Below are 17,741 nucleotides of genomic sequence, written 5' to 3' on the forward strand. Positions count from 1 at the left end.
CATTTTTTTAAAAATCCAGTATTGACCAAGCTGCTAAAACTCTCAGTGGTCTCAGCTGACATCTGCCTGCAAATATGACATTTAAGCCTCTACGTGCTTGTCATGGACACTGCTGTGTTTTGCATGGAGGACATACCTGGTTTCTCAGAGCTTCATGAACCTGTAACAGCATAGACTTAGAGAAGGGCTAGGGGACCCCCTTCCAGCGGCCAGCGTGGGAGGGTTCAGCAGGGTCCTGGCAGCAGTTCTAAGTAGTGAACGGTCTTCACGTGAGCAGTGAGGGGAGATCGTTGTCTATTGCTGTGATCATGGGGACATTCCACTCACACACAGTTCTCCAGATCTCCCAAGTTCCATGTTTCAACCTGAGCCACAGCTCATGTCTTCTTTGCAGTCTTTGTCATTATTTCATGTGAATACCACTTAAGCGCACACACGTGCGCGCGTGCACACACACACACACACACACACACACTGTAAGAGCAAAAGGCCTTCACATAGCGAGAGAGGTGTCTTTCCAAAGATACCCGAGTCCTCGCAGCTGACTTGGTGCCCAGAGGCAGTTGTTAGCAGCCAGACCTCTGGATGTGTGTGTAATGCGCCTGCAGAAAGGTCTTGGGTGTTGGTTTCAGGACTCCTCAAATTTATGCAATTCTCTAATCCAGTGATGAACTTCTTTCTTTGGGAAAAAAGATGCAAGGACTGTTAGGGCAAATGTGTTTTTTATGACTCCTTCCCTAGAAACACTGAATAACACACCCTCTTCCAGCTTCCATTTGTGGATTGCTGTGATTGCCAGGCGGGGTACTAAGCACTTAGCGTGCATTCTCTCCCCTTCTCTCCCAGGAGGAGGCGGCACCCCCATTCCTCCCTCCAAGGGAGGCACTTGGAGACCATGAGTTGCCTGGGGGTCAGGGCTAGGAAATAGCCGTTGGGAATTTGGACCCAGACCTGATCCTAAGCAGCTCATTTCTAATAAGCAAATATTCAGAGGATGGGGGTGGTGATCATTACTAAACCAGAGTTCAAGTATCCCGATGGAGGCAGAGGCCACTTGCCCTGGGCCTCGTTGTGTTAGCCCAGTGCCAGCACCTAGAAGGAGCGAATGAAGGGAAACCTAGGAGATGCCAACCACATCCTTCAAATCAGCAAGGATTGAACTCAGCAGGGCAGAGCTGGGAGGTGCCAGACGCTGTCGCTCCTCGTCTTCATGGGCTCTGCCTCCCTGGGCAGGAGGAGACTGAGCAGCTGACTATGAGGGGAAGACTGTCCAGGGCCTTCACGCCTCCCCCCAGGTGCTGCCTCTCTCCCTGGGGACAGAGCTCCAGCCTTTCCAGGCCCCTCCCAGGCCCTGCTGCAACTTGGCCAAGTTGGGTACCAGCCCTTTAGGGCTTGCTTTTGCTGAGTTACTTAGGAAACAGTATATTAATGGATATTAATGAATGCATAAATAAACTGTAAAAGATGTGCCTTGGGTGGAAATGAAAACAAGTGGAATCTAAAGATAGTTCCTAATCCCAGAGGGAAAAGGAATTCTCAGCCACTGTGGAAAGCTCAAGGGAGCAGTTTATTGGGATCTAAAGATATTCTTTCCTTCCCTCCCTCCCTGCTGCCCACCTGCCTTCCTGCCTTTCAGTCACAACCCACTGAGCACCTGCTTCACGCCAGACCCTGTTCCAGGCCCTTGCGGAGCTCTTGGTTCTAACTGGGCAAGACAAACAATACAAAACAACACAATACTCATCATGCCATTGGTGGTGCTTCAGCAAACAATAGAGCAGGGAAGAGGGGAGGGAGGGCTGGTGAGGAGGGAGCTACTGGAAACAGGGTGTCCGGGTAAGGCCTAAAGGTGGCATTTGAGCAGAGACATTTGGACGGGGTTTGTGGGGGGTGGTCTGGGCAGATTCGGGCTGGACCCCCTGGTGCTGGAGTTCTGAGGTCAGGTGGTGTCTAGGATGCTGCTGAACCAATTTGGGATCCTGGATCAGGAAACAGCGTGGGGCAGGGAGAGATGAAGTCACCAGAGGCCTAAAAACAGAGTTCTAGTGTTCAGTAATACTGATGGTGGCGGGATGTATGGAGAGTAAATTGCCCATTTTGCTGAAGTGTTGAAAGACTTTTTGTTTTCTCCCTTTATATATTGCATTAACTCAAGGAGAATAGGCATTTTACCTTCAATAAATTGTGGGAAGAGCAGCATAATGTTACCTTCATAATAAGGAAACCTGAGTTCCAGCCCCACCTTCTGCTACTTATTACCTGTGTGACTTTCGACAGGTCCCTTAACTTCATTTGGTTAGTTGCCCCTTTTGTAAAACAAGGAGAATAATATTGTACCTACCTGAGGCGGGAGGCAGACCAAATAAATGAGGGCTTGAGATTCTCTCCAGGTCTATTATCCAGGCCTTGCCATTTCCAACTTCATGGTATAAGATTGTGAAAGTGTAACACATACAAAAAATAACCCAGGTTGAATTCAATCAAAAGCTGATGACATACTTAACAATTTTTATTTGTTGACATTATGAAAGTAATACGTGTTCACTGAAGAAAAAAATGGGTTAAGTACATGAAAGTTTACAGGACAAAATAAAATCACCTAGAATCTCATCACCCCAAGTTATACATTGTTAGTATGTTGGTGTATTTCCTTTAAAGCTTTTATTTTTATTTTTTTAACTTCAGTTGTATTGAGATATATTCACACATCATACAATCATCCATGGTGTACAATCAACTGTACACAGTGCAATCATACAGTTGTGCATTCATCACCCCAATCCATTTTTTGAACATTTTCCTTGTACCAGAAAAAGTAAAAATAAGAATAAAAAATAAAAGTAAAAAAGAACACCCAAATCATCCCCCCCATCCCACCCTATTTTTCATTTAGTTTTTGTCCCCATTTTTCTACTCATCCACCCATACACAGGATAAAGGGCATGCAATCCACAATGTTTTCACAATCACACTGTCACCCCTTGTAATCTATATTGTTATACAATCATCTTCATGAGTCAGGGCTATTGGGTTGCAGTTTGATAGTGTCAGGTATTTACTTCTAGCTATTCCAATGCATTAACACCTAGAAAGGGTTTTCTATATAGTGCATAAGAATGCCCACCAGAATGACCTCTCAACTCCATTTGGAAGCTCTCAGCCACTGAAACTTTATTTTGCTTCATTTCGTGTCCTCCTTTTGGTCAAGAAGATACTCTCTGTTCCATGATGTTGGGTCCAGATTCATCCTCAGGAGTCATATCCTGCATTGCCAGGAAGATTTACACCCCTGGAAGCGAGATCCCATGTAAGGGGAAGGGCAGTGAGTTCACCTGCCAAGTTGGCTTAGCTAGAGAGAGATGGCCACATCTGAGCAACAAAGAGGCACTCAGGGGGAGACTCTTAGGTACAATTATAAGCAGGTTTAGCCTCTCCTTTGCAGTAATGAGCTTTGGAAGGGCAAGTCCCAAGATAGAGGAGTCAGCACGCCAAACTGCCAGTCCTCAATGTTTGTGAGAACATCAGCAACAATCCAGGTGAGGAAGCCCAGCACCTCTGCATTTTCCCCCAGCTCCTCGGGAGGATCCTGCATATATATTTTTATTCTCTGCCCAAATTACTTTGGGATGTGTAGTAAAGCTTTTGTTTTTAAAGACATATCTATATGCCTTTTGTTCTTATTGTTAATTCCCTAATTACCATTTTGGGTTCCCACCCTATATTTAGTGGTTGAGTTTTATACGTTGCTCTCTTTTTAAAATTTCTCATTATGTCATGATAATTTTCCAGTTTAATAAATGTTCTTTGGAAAAATGATTCTGAATGACTGCATAAAATTTCACTGAGAAAATGCCCTATAAATGTATTACATACTTCTTTTATTGTTGGCTACTGATATTGTTCCTAATATTTGGCTAAACTAGTTGAATTTGAAAGCAACAGGTTATTTGCCTGAGCTCAGCAAGTTGCCTCTAAACAGCCCCATCTCTCTCTTTGCCCCACATCGGCCCCTGGACACCAGATGCTTGCCCCCTTTTCACTTCGGCTACTCCCTGGTTCCTCTCGTTCTTCTGCTTCTGCCTTTGGCTGGGGCCTGAGTCTCTAAGGAGCAGGCTGCTTTAAATACTAATGGTGGGGGGGTCAATCCTTGAAGGAGAAGCTGCTCTTAAAAAGAGATAAGAATTAACAAGAAATTTCCACTCTTCCACGAACACAAACACTAGACACTTTCACTGGAATAAAATGCAGTCAGACTGCATTATGTTGACATTTAAAGAAATTGAGACTTCCTGTTCTTCATAAGAGTTCAACGGAGAGCATTAGGTTCATTGGTTCTCATTTCAAACCAAAGCCCCATTTATTCCACTAGGTTTGTGCCCAACTGGGTCATTCAGGAAGTTCAATTCAGGCAGAAGAAAGAGATTGTTGATGAAATGCCTACAGGGACTGGCTGGCCTCTGGGTACTTGGTGTTAGGACAAGGCCCAGGCCACCAGTGACTATGTCTGCTGGGGGCGCTAACCCAGAACAGTGACCCTGAGTGCTTGAGTGCTTCCTGTGGCACCCACACTGTGCTAAGTGTTTTTAATTTTTAAATGCAATTTTATTGAGATATAGTCACACACCATACAGTCATCTAAAGTGTACAATCACTTGTTCACAGTATCATCATATAGTTGTGCATTCATCACCACAATCAATTTTTTGAATGTTCTCATTACTCTAAAAAATAAAACTAAAACTAAGAATAAGAATAAAATAAAAGTAAAAAAGAACACCCAAAACATCTCATACTCCTTTTCCTCCCCTATTATTCATTTACTTTTTCTCCCCCTTTTTTCTACTGATCTGTCCATATACTGGATAAAGGGAGTATGAGCCACAAGGTTTTCACAATCATACAGTCATACCATATAAGCTATATAGTTATATGATTGTCTTTAAGAATCAAGGATATTGGATTGCAGTTCAACAGTTTCAGGTATTTCCTTCTAGCTATTCTAATACACTAAAAATTAAAAAGGGATATCTATATAATGCATAAGAATAACCTCCAGAATGACCTCTCGACTCTATTGGAAATCTCTCAGCCACTGAAACATTTTTTTGTTTCATTTCTCTTCCCCCTTTTGGTCAGGAAGATGTTCTCAATCCCACAATGCCAGGTTCAGGCTCATCCCTGGGCGTCATGTCCCACATTGCAGGGAAATTTACATCCCCAGGAGTCATGCCCCATGTAGACAGGAGGGCAGTGAGTTTACGTGCAGTGCTGGCTTAGAGAGAGAGAGAGAGAGAGAGAGAGAGAGAGAGAGAGAGAGAGAGAGAGAGAGAGAGAGAGAGAGAGAGACTACATATGAGCAACGAAAGAGGTTCTCTGAGGGTGAGACTTAGGTACAATTATAAGTAGGTTTAGTCTCTCCTTCACAGTAACATAAGGGCAAGCCCCAAGATTGAGGGCTTGGCCTACTACAATGGTGGTCCCCAATGCTTGCAAGAATATCAGGAATTCCCCAGGTGGGGAACTTTAATGTTTCCATGTTTTTCCCCAGGCCCTCAAGGGGGCTTTGCAAATACTTTTTATTCTCTACCAAAATTACTCTGGGATATATGGGGGTTTCACACTAACCTAAAACCAAACCAGATCTCACCCCCTCTTCAAGTTTCCATGTGATTACGTTGTTTGAATAAACTGACCATTAAAGTTAACTTATATAGTGTGTTACAGAAAATAGAGATTTTTCACCAAATAAACTTTTCTTCCTTTGGTCATACACAGAAGTTGAGGTTTTAAAACACAGTCAATATCATTCTTTTCCCTTTAGTCTGGTTTACCTTAGTTCTAATCAAGTCATCTCGTTCATGTCTCTAATTGAAGTCTGATTTCTTTTTCAGCTTATTTATATTTACTGTATGGGGTAATGCTGACATTCATAGCTGCTGAACTCTGGCTCTGAGTCTCAGGTGTCACACAGATACCCAAAGTTCCAGGGCTCAACCAGGTTATAAACAAACAGCTCAGCATCTCAGAATTTAGACAACCGTTACAACTCATGAATAGGTATGATTGCTGTAAGAGCTTACAATCTAGGAACCTTTATCATAAGCCTTCTTCTGATAACTTATGTCCTCAGATTCAATTCTCAGAGTTTGCACACTATAGTTAGTTCATATTAGTAAGGGGTTATAGTTTGTCTTTTCGATTCTGGCTTATTTCACTCAACATACTATCCTCAAGGTCCATTCACCTGGGTGCATACCTCACAAATTCATTTCTTCTTGCCGACACTCAATATTCCATTGTATGTATACAACAAGGTTCATCATTCTGTTTTGCGGGATACTGATTACGTGCTTCGACTTGGCGGGCCTGGGCTGGGGGACCTGATCAGCCCCTGGGGAGGGTGGTGGGCACGGGCGACAGCGCCCTCCACAGCCCCCCAGGCCTGAGAAAGTGAGGCCGGAGGCAGGCCCCATTTCCTCACCCAAAATACCACCGTTAGGGGAGGCTTGCCGGAGGGAACCGCCTTTTCCCCACCCCCTTATCTTGCCCGCACACCCCCCGTTGCCAGAGCAACTCCCGCCACCACCAGTGCGCATACACTGTTGCCAGACACCGTTGCCAGAGCAACTCCCGCCCCTTTTCAAACAACCCCGCGCCCTCTTAGAACCAATCCTAACCTCCGCACCCTCTCAGAACCAATCCTAGCCTTTATCCCCTCAGCATTGGCTTGTAACAACCCCCGCCCTCTATGCCAGCCTATATAACCTGTGCTCACCCCTAATAAACGCTCTTGGCTTTACCCTCCTGAAAAAAGCGTCCCGCCTGTTCCTTTCTCGCCGCCCTCCATACCTTGCACGCCACCGCCGGGGACCTGGCCAAGTCCCCCGCCTCGCCCTCGCCTCCGGGAAAGAGCCCCCGCCGCCGGTACCCTCCGAGCAACGCCGAGAGCCGAGGGTTCAGCAACCGGCCACCATCCCCCCAGACGATTTAACTGCGACTGCACTGTTTATCAGTCAATGTACCCTGAGGCCACCTCCATCCATTGCGAATTATGGATTCTGCTGCCATAAACACCAGTGTGCAATGTCCACTCATGTCTTTGCTCTCAGTTCTTCCAAGTATATACCAAATAACAGGGTTGCAGAATCATATGGCAACCCCATCGTTAGCTTCCTGTGGAACCACCACACTTCCCTCCAGCTGGGCTGCACTATTCTACCCTCTACCAACAGGGAATAGGTACATCCCTCTCTCCACATTTTCTCCAGCACTTGTACCCCTCTGTTTATTTTTTAAACAGTTTTATTCATACACCCTACAATCCACCCTAAGTAAACAATCAATGATTCCCAGTATAATCACATAATTATACATTCACCACCACAATCTATATGAGGGCATTTCCATTTTTTCCCCAAAGAAAGAGGAAAAGGAGAAACAAAAGAATAAAAATACTAAAGATAGAAGAAAAATAAAAATAAAATATAATGAATGGGTCAGACAACACCAGCACCAAGAATTCCATATCACTCCCTTATATTCCCCTCTAACAGACATTTAGCTTTGGTATATTGCCTTTGTTACAATTAGTGGAATCATCTTACAATGTTACTGTTAACTATAGATGCTGATTTGCATTGACTGTGTTTTTCCCCTATACCATCCAATTTTCAACACCTTGCAATGTTGACATCCATTTGTTCTCCTTCATTTAAAAATATTCCTACGTTTGTACATTTAATCACCATCATTGACCATTCTAGGTTTCTCTAAGTTATACAGCCCCAGTATTTATCTTCTATCATTCCTTCTGGTATTATACATGCCCTTAGCCTTCCTCTTTCAACCATACTCACACTCATCTTTGCTCAGAGTACTTAGAATATTGTGTTATGATCACACACTATTATGTGATCCGTACCATTTCTGGATCTATACTGTCAATCCTGTTGAACATTCTGTACTCCTTCAGCATTGAATGCCTGATCTCTAACCTCTTTCTATCTCCTGATAGCCTGTGTTCTCATCTCTCAGATTTTGCTTATCAATGTTAGTCCATATTGGTACTCTTACTAATAGTCTTCATTTCTACACTCTTCTCCAAACCTCTCTCTCCTGTCTTTTCCTATTTGCCTGTAGTACTCCCTTTAGTATTTCTAGAGCAGTTTCTTGTTCACAAACTCTCTCAGTGTCTATTTGTCTGAAAATATTTTAAACTCTCCCTCATTTTTGAGGGGCAGTTTTGCCGGCTGTAGAATTCTTGGTTGGTAGTTTTTCTCTTTCAGTATCTTAAATATATCATACCACTGCCTTGTATCCCTCTGTATATTTTTTAAACAGTTTTATTCATATACGATACAATCCACCTAAGTAAACAATCAGTGATTCCTAGTATAATCACATAATTATGCATTCACCACCACAATATATATGAGGACCGCCATGGTTTCTACTAATAAATCTGCACTAGTCTTATTGAGCTTCCTTTGTATGTGATGGATCACTTTTCTCTTGCTGTTTTCCATATTCTTCGTCTTCGACGTTTGATAATCTGATTATTAAGTGTCTTAGAGTCAGTCTGCTTGGATCTGTTCTGTTTGGGGTACATTGTGATTTTTGGATCTTTAATTTTATGTCTTTCATAAGAGGTGGGAAATTTTCTGTGATTATTTCCTCCATTATTCTTTCTGCTCCTTTTCCCTTCTCTTCTCCTTCTGGGACACCTGTGACACATATATTAATGGGCTTCATGTTGTCATTCAATTCCCTGAGATCCTGCTCATATTTTTCCTTTCTTTTCCCTATCTGTTCTTTCATGTGTAGGATTTGAGATGTTCTTTCCTCTAGTTCCTGAATACTTCCTTCTGCCTCTTCAAATCTGCTGTTGTATGTCTCCATTGTGTTTTTCATCTCTTGCATTGTGCCTTTCATTCCCATAAGGTCTGCCAATTGTTTTTTCAAACTTTTGAGTTCTTCCTTATGTTTACCCAATATCTTCTTTATATTCTTCTTCTCTTTTTCCATGTCTTCCCTCAGTCATTGATTTGATTTTTGAATTGGTTTAGCATATTTGTTTGAGGATTTTAATTAGTTGTTTCAACTCCTGTATCTCCTTTAAAGTGTGAATTTGTTCCTCTGGCTGGGCCATATCTTTATTTTTCCTAGTGTGATTCATAATTTTTTGTTGTATAGGCATAAGATTTCCATGATTCCCAGAATCAGATTTTCCCAGACCAGATGGGCCCAGGTCTCAGGAGGAGCCTGTATTCAGTATCAGATTTCCCTGAAGGCGAGAACAGCAGATTGTCAGACTTTCCTGTGAGGTCTCTAGACTCTGTGCTTTTCTTATCCTGCCCAACAGGTGGTGCATGTCAGTTTGCAGATTCCTACCAGTGTAAACAGGTTGGGTGCATTTAATTCTTAGTGGACCCTGTCCCAGTCAGGGACTGAGGATGTCAGAAGCCAAGCTTAAGCTGTGCCTGTTTCCACCCCACCTCCTCACCCGACCCCAGGCCCTGGGGTCTGAGTTCTCTGAGGGAGGGCTGCCACTGGAGCTGGGCCTCACCCCCTCCCTTTTCTTAGGGAAGATATGCCCTGTAGGGAATTATCTTCTGCACTTGTGTTTTTCCTTTGACTCTCTCTCTTAACTCTACCCTTGCTTGGGTCAGTGCTGACAATTGAAAATGTCTGAGGCTTTCTCTAATGAACTACTTAGAATGAGAGGGGAAAAAAAAAAAAAGAAAAAGAAGTCCCCTTTTCAGATCCAGTCCCAAGCCCTCCAGTTCACCAGGCAAGAACCAGAGTTGGTACCCAGTTCTGTATGCCCTTTTTCTTGGGACACAGACCTTTTCCAGTATTCTGAGCTCAGCAGACACCAAAGGCCTCTGTTTTTATTTATTTATGTATTTTTTCCCCATCAGTCTCACCTCCTCTCCGGCAAAAGAAAGCTCTGAGTTCCTTTTCAGCTTGCTCTGGGTTTATCTGTACTCATAGCATGTATTCAGCAGTCCAAATTTGTTAATTAAAACCACAATTGAAGCTTAGTTGAGCTACATTCCCTTGCTCCCAGCAGGGACTGCTTCTTTTCCCCATGGTGAAGTTTTGCAACTCAGCCTGCTATGCCAGTGGGGGAGGGGCACCAGCTTCACAGTTTGGGGAGCTTTACTTACAGTTCTATTCTGCAATCTCAGCTGTTCCACCCATCCCAGACTGGTATACGATGTGTGTTCGGTCATGGATGTCCCCCCATCAGTTGTTTCAGACTATTTTCTAGTTGTTCCTGGCTATTTACTAGGGGACTAACTAAATTCCACATCTCCCTGTGCCTCCATCTTGCCCCACCTCCTGTGCTAACTGTTTACATGCTCACCACTTACCCTCCTTGCCCTCTGTGAGGCAGATGCCATTTTCACCCTCATATTACCAACTGGTGCTCTGGAAATCTGCCTTTCCAGGCTAGGGTTTGCTTGCTGTCTCCCTGGTGCCTTGATCAGCAGGACCCAATTAAGATTGATCACAAAAGAAACAAAGTTGAACACATTCACACAACTGGGTAGAGGTGCAAGCAAGATTTTAGTCCAAGGATCCTGATTCTAGAGAGTGGGTAGAGGACAATGAATTGTTTGTCTGTATCATCATGTGCTGCAGCCGACAGCTGGAAAAAATAGCCCCCCCAAGATGGCGGCCAGGTCAGGGGTGATGCATTTGCGCATAAAGAATACACCTTTACTCAAAATAACCGGAGATGAGTCCATTATGTCATTATTTATTTATATTTTAAGTTACCTCCTTCCAGAAAAAGAATCTAAGGCTGTTACAGAAATCCATACGCTCAAAAATGATACAAATTATTTAAAAATACGTAAGTGACAAAGCTGGGGTGAAACATAAGTAAGAACAGGAAAAACAAATCAAAGCCAAAAGTAGATATTGGAAACAAAAAGAATGATTAAATGGTTGATTAAATTTGAAAAGGGCATTTGCTACATGTATAAAAGGAAGTAATCGTCATGTTGTTGCTCCTTATATTTGCCTAGTAGTTTTTACTGCTCTAAGCATTTAGTATTCATTACTAAATTTAATTTTCTTAATAGTTTTGAGTAAGCAGACATGGAAATAGCCTTATTTCCTTTTGATAGGTGGGGAAACTGAGACACAGAGAAGTTGTGTTCAAGGTCACCTGCTGAGTGAATGTGGTTGTAGGGTAAGAACTCAGTTCAGATGCTTCTTGGATTCTCTGTCTCTAGGTCCTTCTTTTAAAAAAGCCACATTCAACACAGAGAATCTGGGGATAAAAAGTACTGAGTACCCTCTTTCTGAGGTGTATTAGATTTTGATTGTAATTTCTGGAATTACCTCCAACATCAGGTCAGTTACTCTAGTTTAGATTCTGCTCTTGTTTGAAGGTGTCCTGCTGCCCATAGCAATTCTCATTGTTACAAGGATCCACCTGGGGCCAAATGGGCACCTGTGAGGCATCCCAACCACTTACCTCTGCCCCTTGCACACAGCGTGGCTGCCTGGCCTGTGACATAGATTTAGCTCCATCCCCCAACCAACTTATAAAGGCATGCCATGTGTTTATTAATTTTTTTAAAATAAGAAGTAGAAAAATGCAATCCTGTAGTGATATAACTATACTTCCTTTAATTGACCATCACATAAATCAGCAAACAAGCTAATATATGAATATTAAATGTGGTCCTACTAGAAATTTTAAACCTTTTCTACTTGACAAGTCATCAAAATCAACTAGGCACATCTCCTAGCTAGAATAGAGACTGTGTTTTGCTGACAAAGTGGCAAATACACAAGCTAAGGCAAACTGGCCTAAAAATTTCTTCGGCTGGTTCTTCTGAAAAATGTTTTTCTAAATAAATAGTGATCTCAGGTGACAATTCTAAATCTCACAACTCCAGCCCTATCCTTACCTGAAAAAAGACTCATAATACTCAATTTATAATGACAACAAACACATGTTCCAGAATTGACTGTATCCTATATACTGGCTCCAAAGTGTCTGATTACAATTCAAAGTAGAATAAATTGGCTTGCTTTTCTGTTTTATGCTTTTTTTTCACTCATTTTTGGAATAAAAAATTCCTTTCCTTAAAGGAGAAAAATCAAATGTCTAAGGTTATAAATCATGAGAGTTTTATATTTAAGCTACTATATGCAAGGTTTTCTCAAGGATACTCACACTCTGATTCACTGTGGCTTGTGTTCAGCTGGTTCTGGGTACATTTTGTTGCTCTTTTTCTTGTCCTTCACGTTTTCTGTTGCACACTTTCTCCTTTGACATCACCAGTGTCTTGAGCTTCTGTATCACAGTTATCTTTGTAATCTTCAATAGGATCCCTGTAAAGTAGATATTGATTTTGGGACTATACAGACATGGAGAAAGTGTCCTGATTTGTAATGTGCAGCAAAGACAGCTCCAGCCAAAGCATCCGAGTCTCCACCCTCATGAATAATTAAAGAATCAATCACTGGAAGTGGCACTCATTCAAACACTTCAATGTGTAATGGCGTGAAATAAATTACATTTGGTGTCTCGTCATCTTGCCCGGTTTAGTCATAAGCGCCCCTTTTGAGTGACCACCCCAGGTAGCCCTGCCTGGGCATAACCATAACTGGGAAGGTCTGTACCCCCACAAGGTTTGGATGATAAGAGCCACCCTCAGCTTCTCCAAATGGCCCTTGACACTTCTGCCCCTCCATGCCAAGTAATTTACTGGCAGTGCATGTGCTTCCACGGGGCTTGGATGATCAGAGCTGCCCTCAGTGTCTTCAAATGGCTCTTGCTACTTTCACTTTTCAGGCCATGTAGTTTCAAGCTAGTGATCCCCAGAATCTGCGGGAAAGCACTACTCCTTCCCCCCTTGGTCATAATAAAGGCAAGAGCCCAGGACCATGCTTGCTTCTTCTTTCCCCTCCTTCTCTGCTGACCCTTGTGGGATCCTAGGTTAGGTAAGTCCAGACCCCTCCACCATCCTCACTTTCTCCCCTCCCCTTCCAGGCCCTTCGATCTATCAAAGCTCTCCTTTCCTGCATCCTCAGCTGGGAGGAGGGCGGGGCGGGGGGGTGGTGGCTATGTGTTTACACCTCATCACTTGAAGAATTTCCATATAACATCCCAAACCCATGTCCCCTGCATTTCCACTGCCTCCTATCACTTTGCAGAGTGGCATTCTTTCCTTTTGTCCAGTACAGGCTGACACATTGTCACGTCTGCCCAAGGGGAAAAGAAGGGATCGGAATTATTTGGATGTGATTTCATTTTATATGTCAAAGCCTCATATTTTTTGCGAAATACCTTTGGATTCAAAAAGAAATCCTGTAGTGTAACTCACAGGCTTGCCATCACTTGAAAACTTGACTCTTGAATCTTTCAGGGGCTTCAGAATAACTTCAACATGCTTCAGAACTATATTCTGAGCAAGTTCACGTTCTTAAACACAGTTCACCAAAACTGAGGAACTCCTTTAGACAATCATTCTCAAGCTTGGCTGCACATTGGAATCACCTAGGGACCTTTGCAAAATGCTCATGTCTGGATCCCCCACCCAGGGATTCTGATGTACTTGGTCTGGGATACTGCCTGGGCCTAGGGCTTTATAAAAAGCCTCCCCCTATACCTTCCACCCCCAGGTGAATCCAATGTGCATCCAAGGTTGAGAATCACTGCTTTCTCATTTTTTCCTTCACATTTTTGCCTACTCTTTCGTTACCTCTTCAACATCTGGTTTCCTTTTACTTCATCTTCTGCAGGCTCCTTCGCTCAATGAAGAGTCTATCCCTCTCTACTAACAGAAGTTGATAGAGACCAGTGTACATTTTTAAGATCGATGGTTTCCTTATAGAACATGGGTTCTATTTGGGCTCTTGCTGCCTGAAAGATTCTGATGGCGTTAACCGGGTGCTTTCCCACAGAGCCCAGAACCGCAACTTTCTCTTCATCAACCAAGTCAGCACGTGCAATTGCAAACCCCAAATCTTCCGTTACCAAGTGGAGGCCATCAAAGGCAAAATGGAGCTCTGACTCTCCAGCCCTGTTTCCCATCCTCTCACCCCCTCATTCATCTTCTGCAGGCACAATTGGCCTCTGCCAGATCATCAAGATCCCCAGGGCTCCAACTACACCAGCACGCTCCTTGACATTACTGTTGTCAACACCCTCCTCCTTTCTCCTCATCCTCTACACCCCATGACTCACTGGCCATCCTGGCCAAATGTGTCCACTTCTTTGTCACCATGTCAGACGTGATGGGGGGCACCTGATACCTCAATTTGCCTGCTGACAGTGGCTGAAGCTGGGATCAGAGGCAGCAAAGATGACCAAGACCCTGGTGGCTGCTGCTGAGGTGACCACAACTGAGTGAGAAGACGGAGCCGAAGGGTTGGTGTTGGGACTGCAGTGGGTGCAGTGGCCGGAGCAGCTGCAGCCACCAGACAACAGGCCTTGCCTGTGACTGAAAGGGTGGGGTCAACAGAGGAGAAGTGGACATAAAACCAACCGCTACTATAAGGCTCCACAGTTAAGATAGTTCCTTTTATTTTGAACAATACTATTTAAAATGTCAACAACAGGTTTTCCATTTAAAGAATGTGAACCTGGACTCTGGGACAAAAAACAAAACAAAACAAAGCAAACAAACAAACAAATAAAAAAAAAACATAGAGAAGCAAAGCAGTGCACAACCAAGCAAGAGTTCAGCAGCCATTTGCGATGTTCACACTCATCACTCAGGTCCCTTCCCAGGACTCTGTGTCAAGTCACCCAGGTGAAAATCACTTTAAAGATCATGGAAATGCACTCTCCTAGGGATTAGATCCCAAACAAGATATACTGTAACTCCCTCCCTCTTACCCCCAGAGTTCCCGTATCATTAGGAGATGCTTTGCCAACTGTTTTGAGATAAGATGGTTTCATGTTCATAGAGCATAATGATCTTTTTATGCTCAGTTAGGTACAGCCTCCTCAAAAGAACATAACTCCTCCCATGTGAGTGCCCAGAGGGGCCAGGAGTCTAAGGAGGAAGTTCAGAGAGAGATCAGCTCTTTGCACCATCCTCTCACAACACAGAGAGAAGCCCAAGCCTTAAAAACATCTCTTAAGCTCCACTCCAATTCATGGAAGAGGGCAGGGTCTTACCCAGACACTTTCAAACTCTGGGAAAGCAAGCAGAATTGCTTCCAGGAGGAGAACACATCACAATTCCAGGCAGGAAGAGATAATTAGGGGGATATACCTTGGATTTTGTAAAATATATAGGAGCCCTTGTTCCAAGAAGATGGTGAGGCCTGTCCAAGTTTCCCGAAAAACTGAAGGTGATTCAGGATTAGGGAGACCTGCCCACAGGACTGGATTCAACCAGTCCACACTAGTGCAGTTGTACTGTCAGAAAAATTTTGCAGTCCTTTCGTAGTGGTGGGTAAGGAGCCACGCGAGTGCCCTTTATTACAGCTTGGAGAGCTATAGCTTGGGCTCCCTCTTGGGTCCCAGAGTTCCCCAACATAAAGTGTAATCCAGCACTAAGCCCAGGGGGTCAGTGCCCCATGCTGTGCTCTGTGCCTGGTTCCAATATTTCTAGTATCATCCTGCCTATCACAGCAGATTACTAGGGCTGTTAACCTGGTTTGTTTTGGAAACAGATACCTTCTAGAAGTTTCATTAACATTGTTTTAAATAAATATGCATATTTAAACGTTAATGCATGTACAGCTCATAAAAGGGTGCTGGTGCTTGATAAATGTTCAATGACTATGAGTTATTATTGCTATTAATTTGGGTGGTGTTTCCTATTTCAGACCAAAGCTGTCATTTAAGGGTGGTGGCAGTGGGAACTATGAAATCCTTGTCTTTGAATGCTTTCCTGTCTGAATTTTCCCAGCTTCATATTAAATGTAAATCTCCTTATCAGGCAGACTTGCATCATTCAGTCTGCCACCATTTCCTGGGGAATCTGACCTCAGATTATATTGAGATTGGTTTTTTATTTTGTTTTGTTTTTCTAATTTTAAATAGTGTGACCTTGGGCAGATCACTGAACCGTACCCTCCATACACTGGCTCCTTTGTCTGCAAAACTGCAAAGCCGACCTCCTGAGAAGCAGGAGGAGGGGTGCCCCAGGGACCCTTGGCTGGAGGGGCAGCCCCAGCCCCTGGGCAGGCTCCAAGACCAGGTGCAGAGATCCACCCTTCACACAGGTAACCCTGCAGAGGCAGCTCTGGGAGGTCCTTCCACACTATCTTCCTGACATTCCATTTATAGATTCGCAAAAGACCCCCTGGAGGCAAAGACTTACACCTGTAAAGACCTCTCTTCATTCACTTGCCTTTAGATCTTCAGATGTGATCTGCCCTGTCTCAGCAACGCGTCCTCAGCACCCTGAGTGGGTTAGTCTATTTCCAGCCCCATCAAAGCTTTCTCTCTTGTTCTTTGCTTTCTTCAAGCCATCTCTCTTCTGCATCATTTCTTCCCAGCCACCTTATAGCTACCTCTTGCCTCTGCCCTGCCTAATTTTCCATAGACTGAGAGTAGAGGAACTGGGACTTGAACCCAGGACCACCCCCTTCAATGGGAAGCTGTAGTTTTCTTCTCAAAATGAAAAGCCCTGGCCCCTCTCTTCCTCCTGCTGCTGCCGTGTCCCATGGCACGGATCCCTGTTGGCGTGACCACAATCTCAGCCATGTCCCAGGCTGACTCGTCAGGGGTCCCTGTCCTGTTAGCCCTGCAGGCAGGCTGTGCAGTGCCTCCAGTTGGAGGACTAAAATGGCTTGTTTTGTTTCATCTTTTTCTTATTTGTCCTTAAAGTAAATGTTCCCTTCCCCACCTGTTTATAAAAGATGACTTGTGTCTTTAGGTGTGGCCTGTAAAGCAGATATTCTTTCACTCTCACTTCCTGGACTACTTACTCTTAATTAGATATTAGAAGTATTTATGTGTCCAAAGAATTAGAAGAGTGATTTATTCACAAGCCTAATGTATCAAGTCTTGGCAGGGTGGGAAAGACAAGTCTACATTCCGGGCATTTTGTGGCGATTGACATTGTCTCACTCTTAGACTGACTTCCACCTTTCCTTTCTCTACATGATTTGATAAATATGTTCTATATCATTTTGCAATATTGGTGTTTTAAGTTTTATTAAAAAATCAAAATTAAAAAGTCTACTTCATATTATGGAGACTTTCTCTGCAGCATTAACAGAATCCAATTTAAGCGAAATTGAACGATCATTTTCTTAATCTTTGTCCATAGCAAAATGTCCCAGAGGGGCCATAATTTTAAGTTCAGTGACAGAGCTGAATACTCTGCACGTGAGAACCTGAACAAAAAGTTGTGCCTTAAATACGTCAAGTCTAGCTAAAAAGTGTACTAAAAACAAACACCATGTGTCAATAGCTGAATTCACAGAAATCGTCAGTGTGTGAGATGTTATCCGAGCTTTTATTTCAGCTCGCTTCTGATTGTCACTTCTCCCACTCGGAGGTCTCACATTGTTTTCATGTCACCTTGAAGGATGACACCTGAGTCAAATCCACACGAAGGGCCCGTTTTAAATTCCACCCATTGTCCTGAGCCACAGGGACAAAGACGAGGAGTCAATCCTGCAGAAGAAGATGCCAGCGACGTTTGTGTCGGAGGAAAGCCGGAGGCTTGCTCCATCTCCCCTGCCTTCGCCCAAGCTGAGGACAAGTCCTGAATTCTTGAACGTCTGTGGCAAAGAGTCCGCGCTGC

At 43.6% G+C, this 17,741-nt stretch overlaps 1 protein-coding gene across 1 annotated transcript in view; it reads right to left on the reverse strand.

Moving 5' to 3' along the window:
• DMBT1 (deleted in malignant brain tumors 1) overlaps nt 1-17,741 on the reverse strand; it is a 337,458-nt gene that overhangs the window by 105,218 nt on the left and 214,499 nt on the right. The window contains 1 exon segment of the mRNA XM_037803873.1: nt 6,358-6,380. Within this exon segment, the coding sequence (XP_037659801.1) occupies nt 6,358-6,380 (23 nt within the window).

Source organism: Choloepus didactylus, chromosome 15 (assembly GCF_015220235.1).
Source record: "Choloepus didactylus isolate mChoDid1 chromosome 15, mChoDid1.pri, whole genome shotgun sequence".
In the NCBI taxonomy this organism is placed as follows: Eukaryota; Metazoa; Chordata; class Mammalia; order Pilosa; family Megalonychidae; genus Choloepus; species Choloepus didactylus.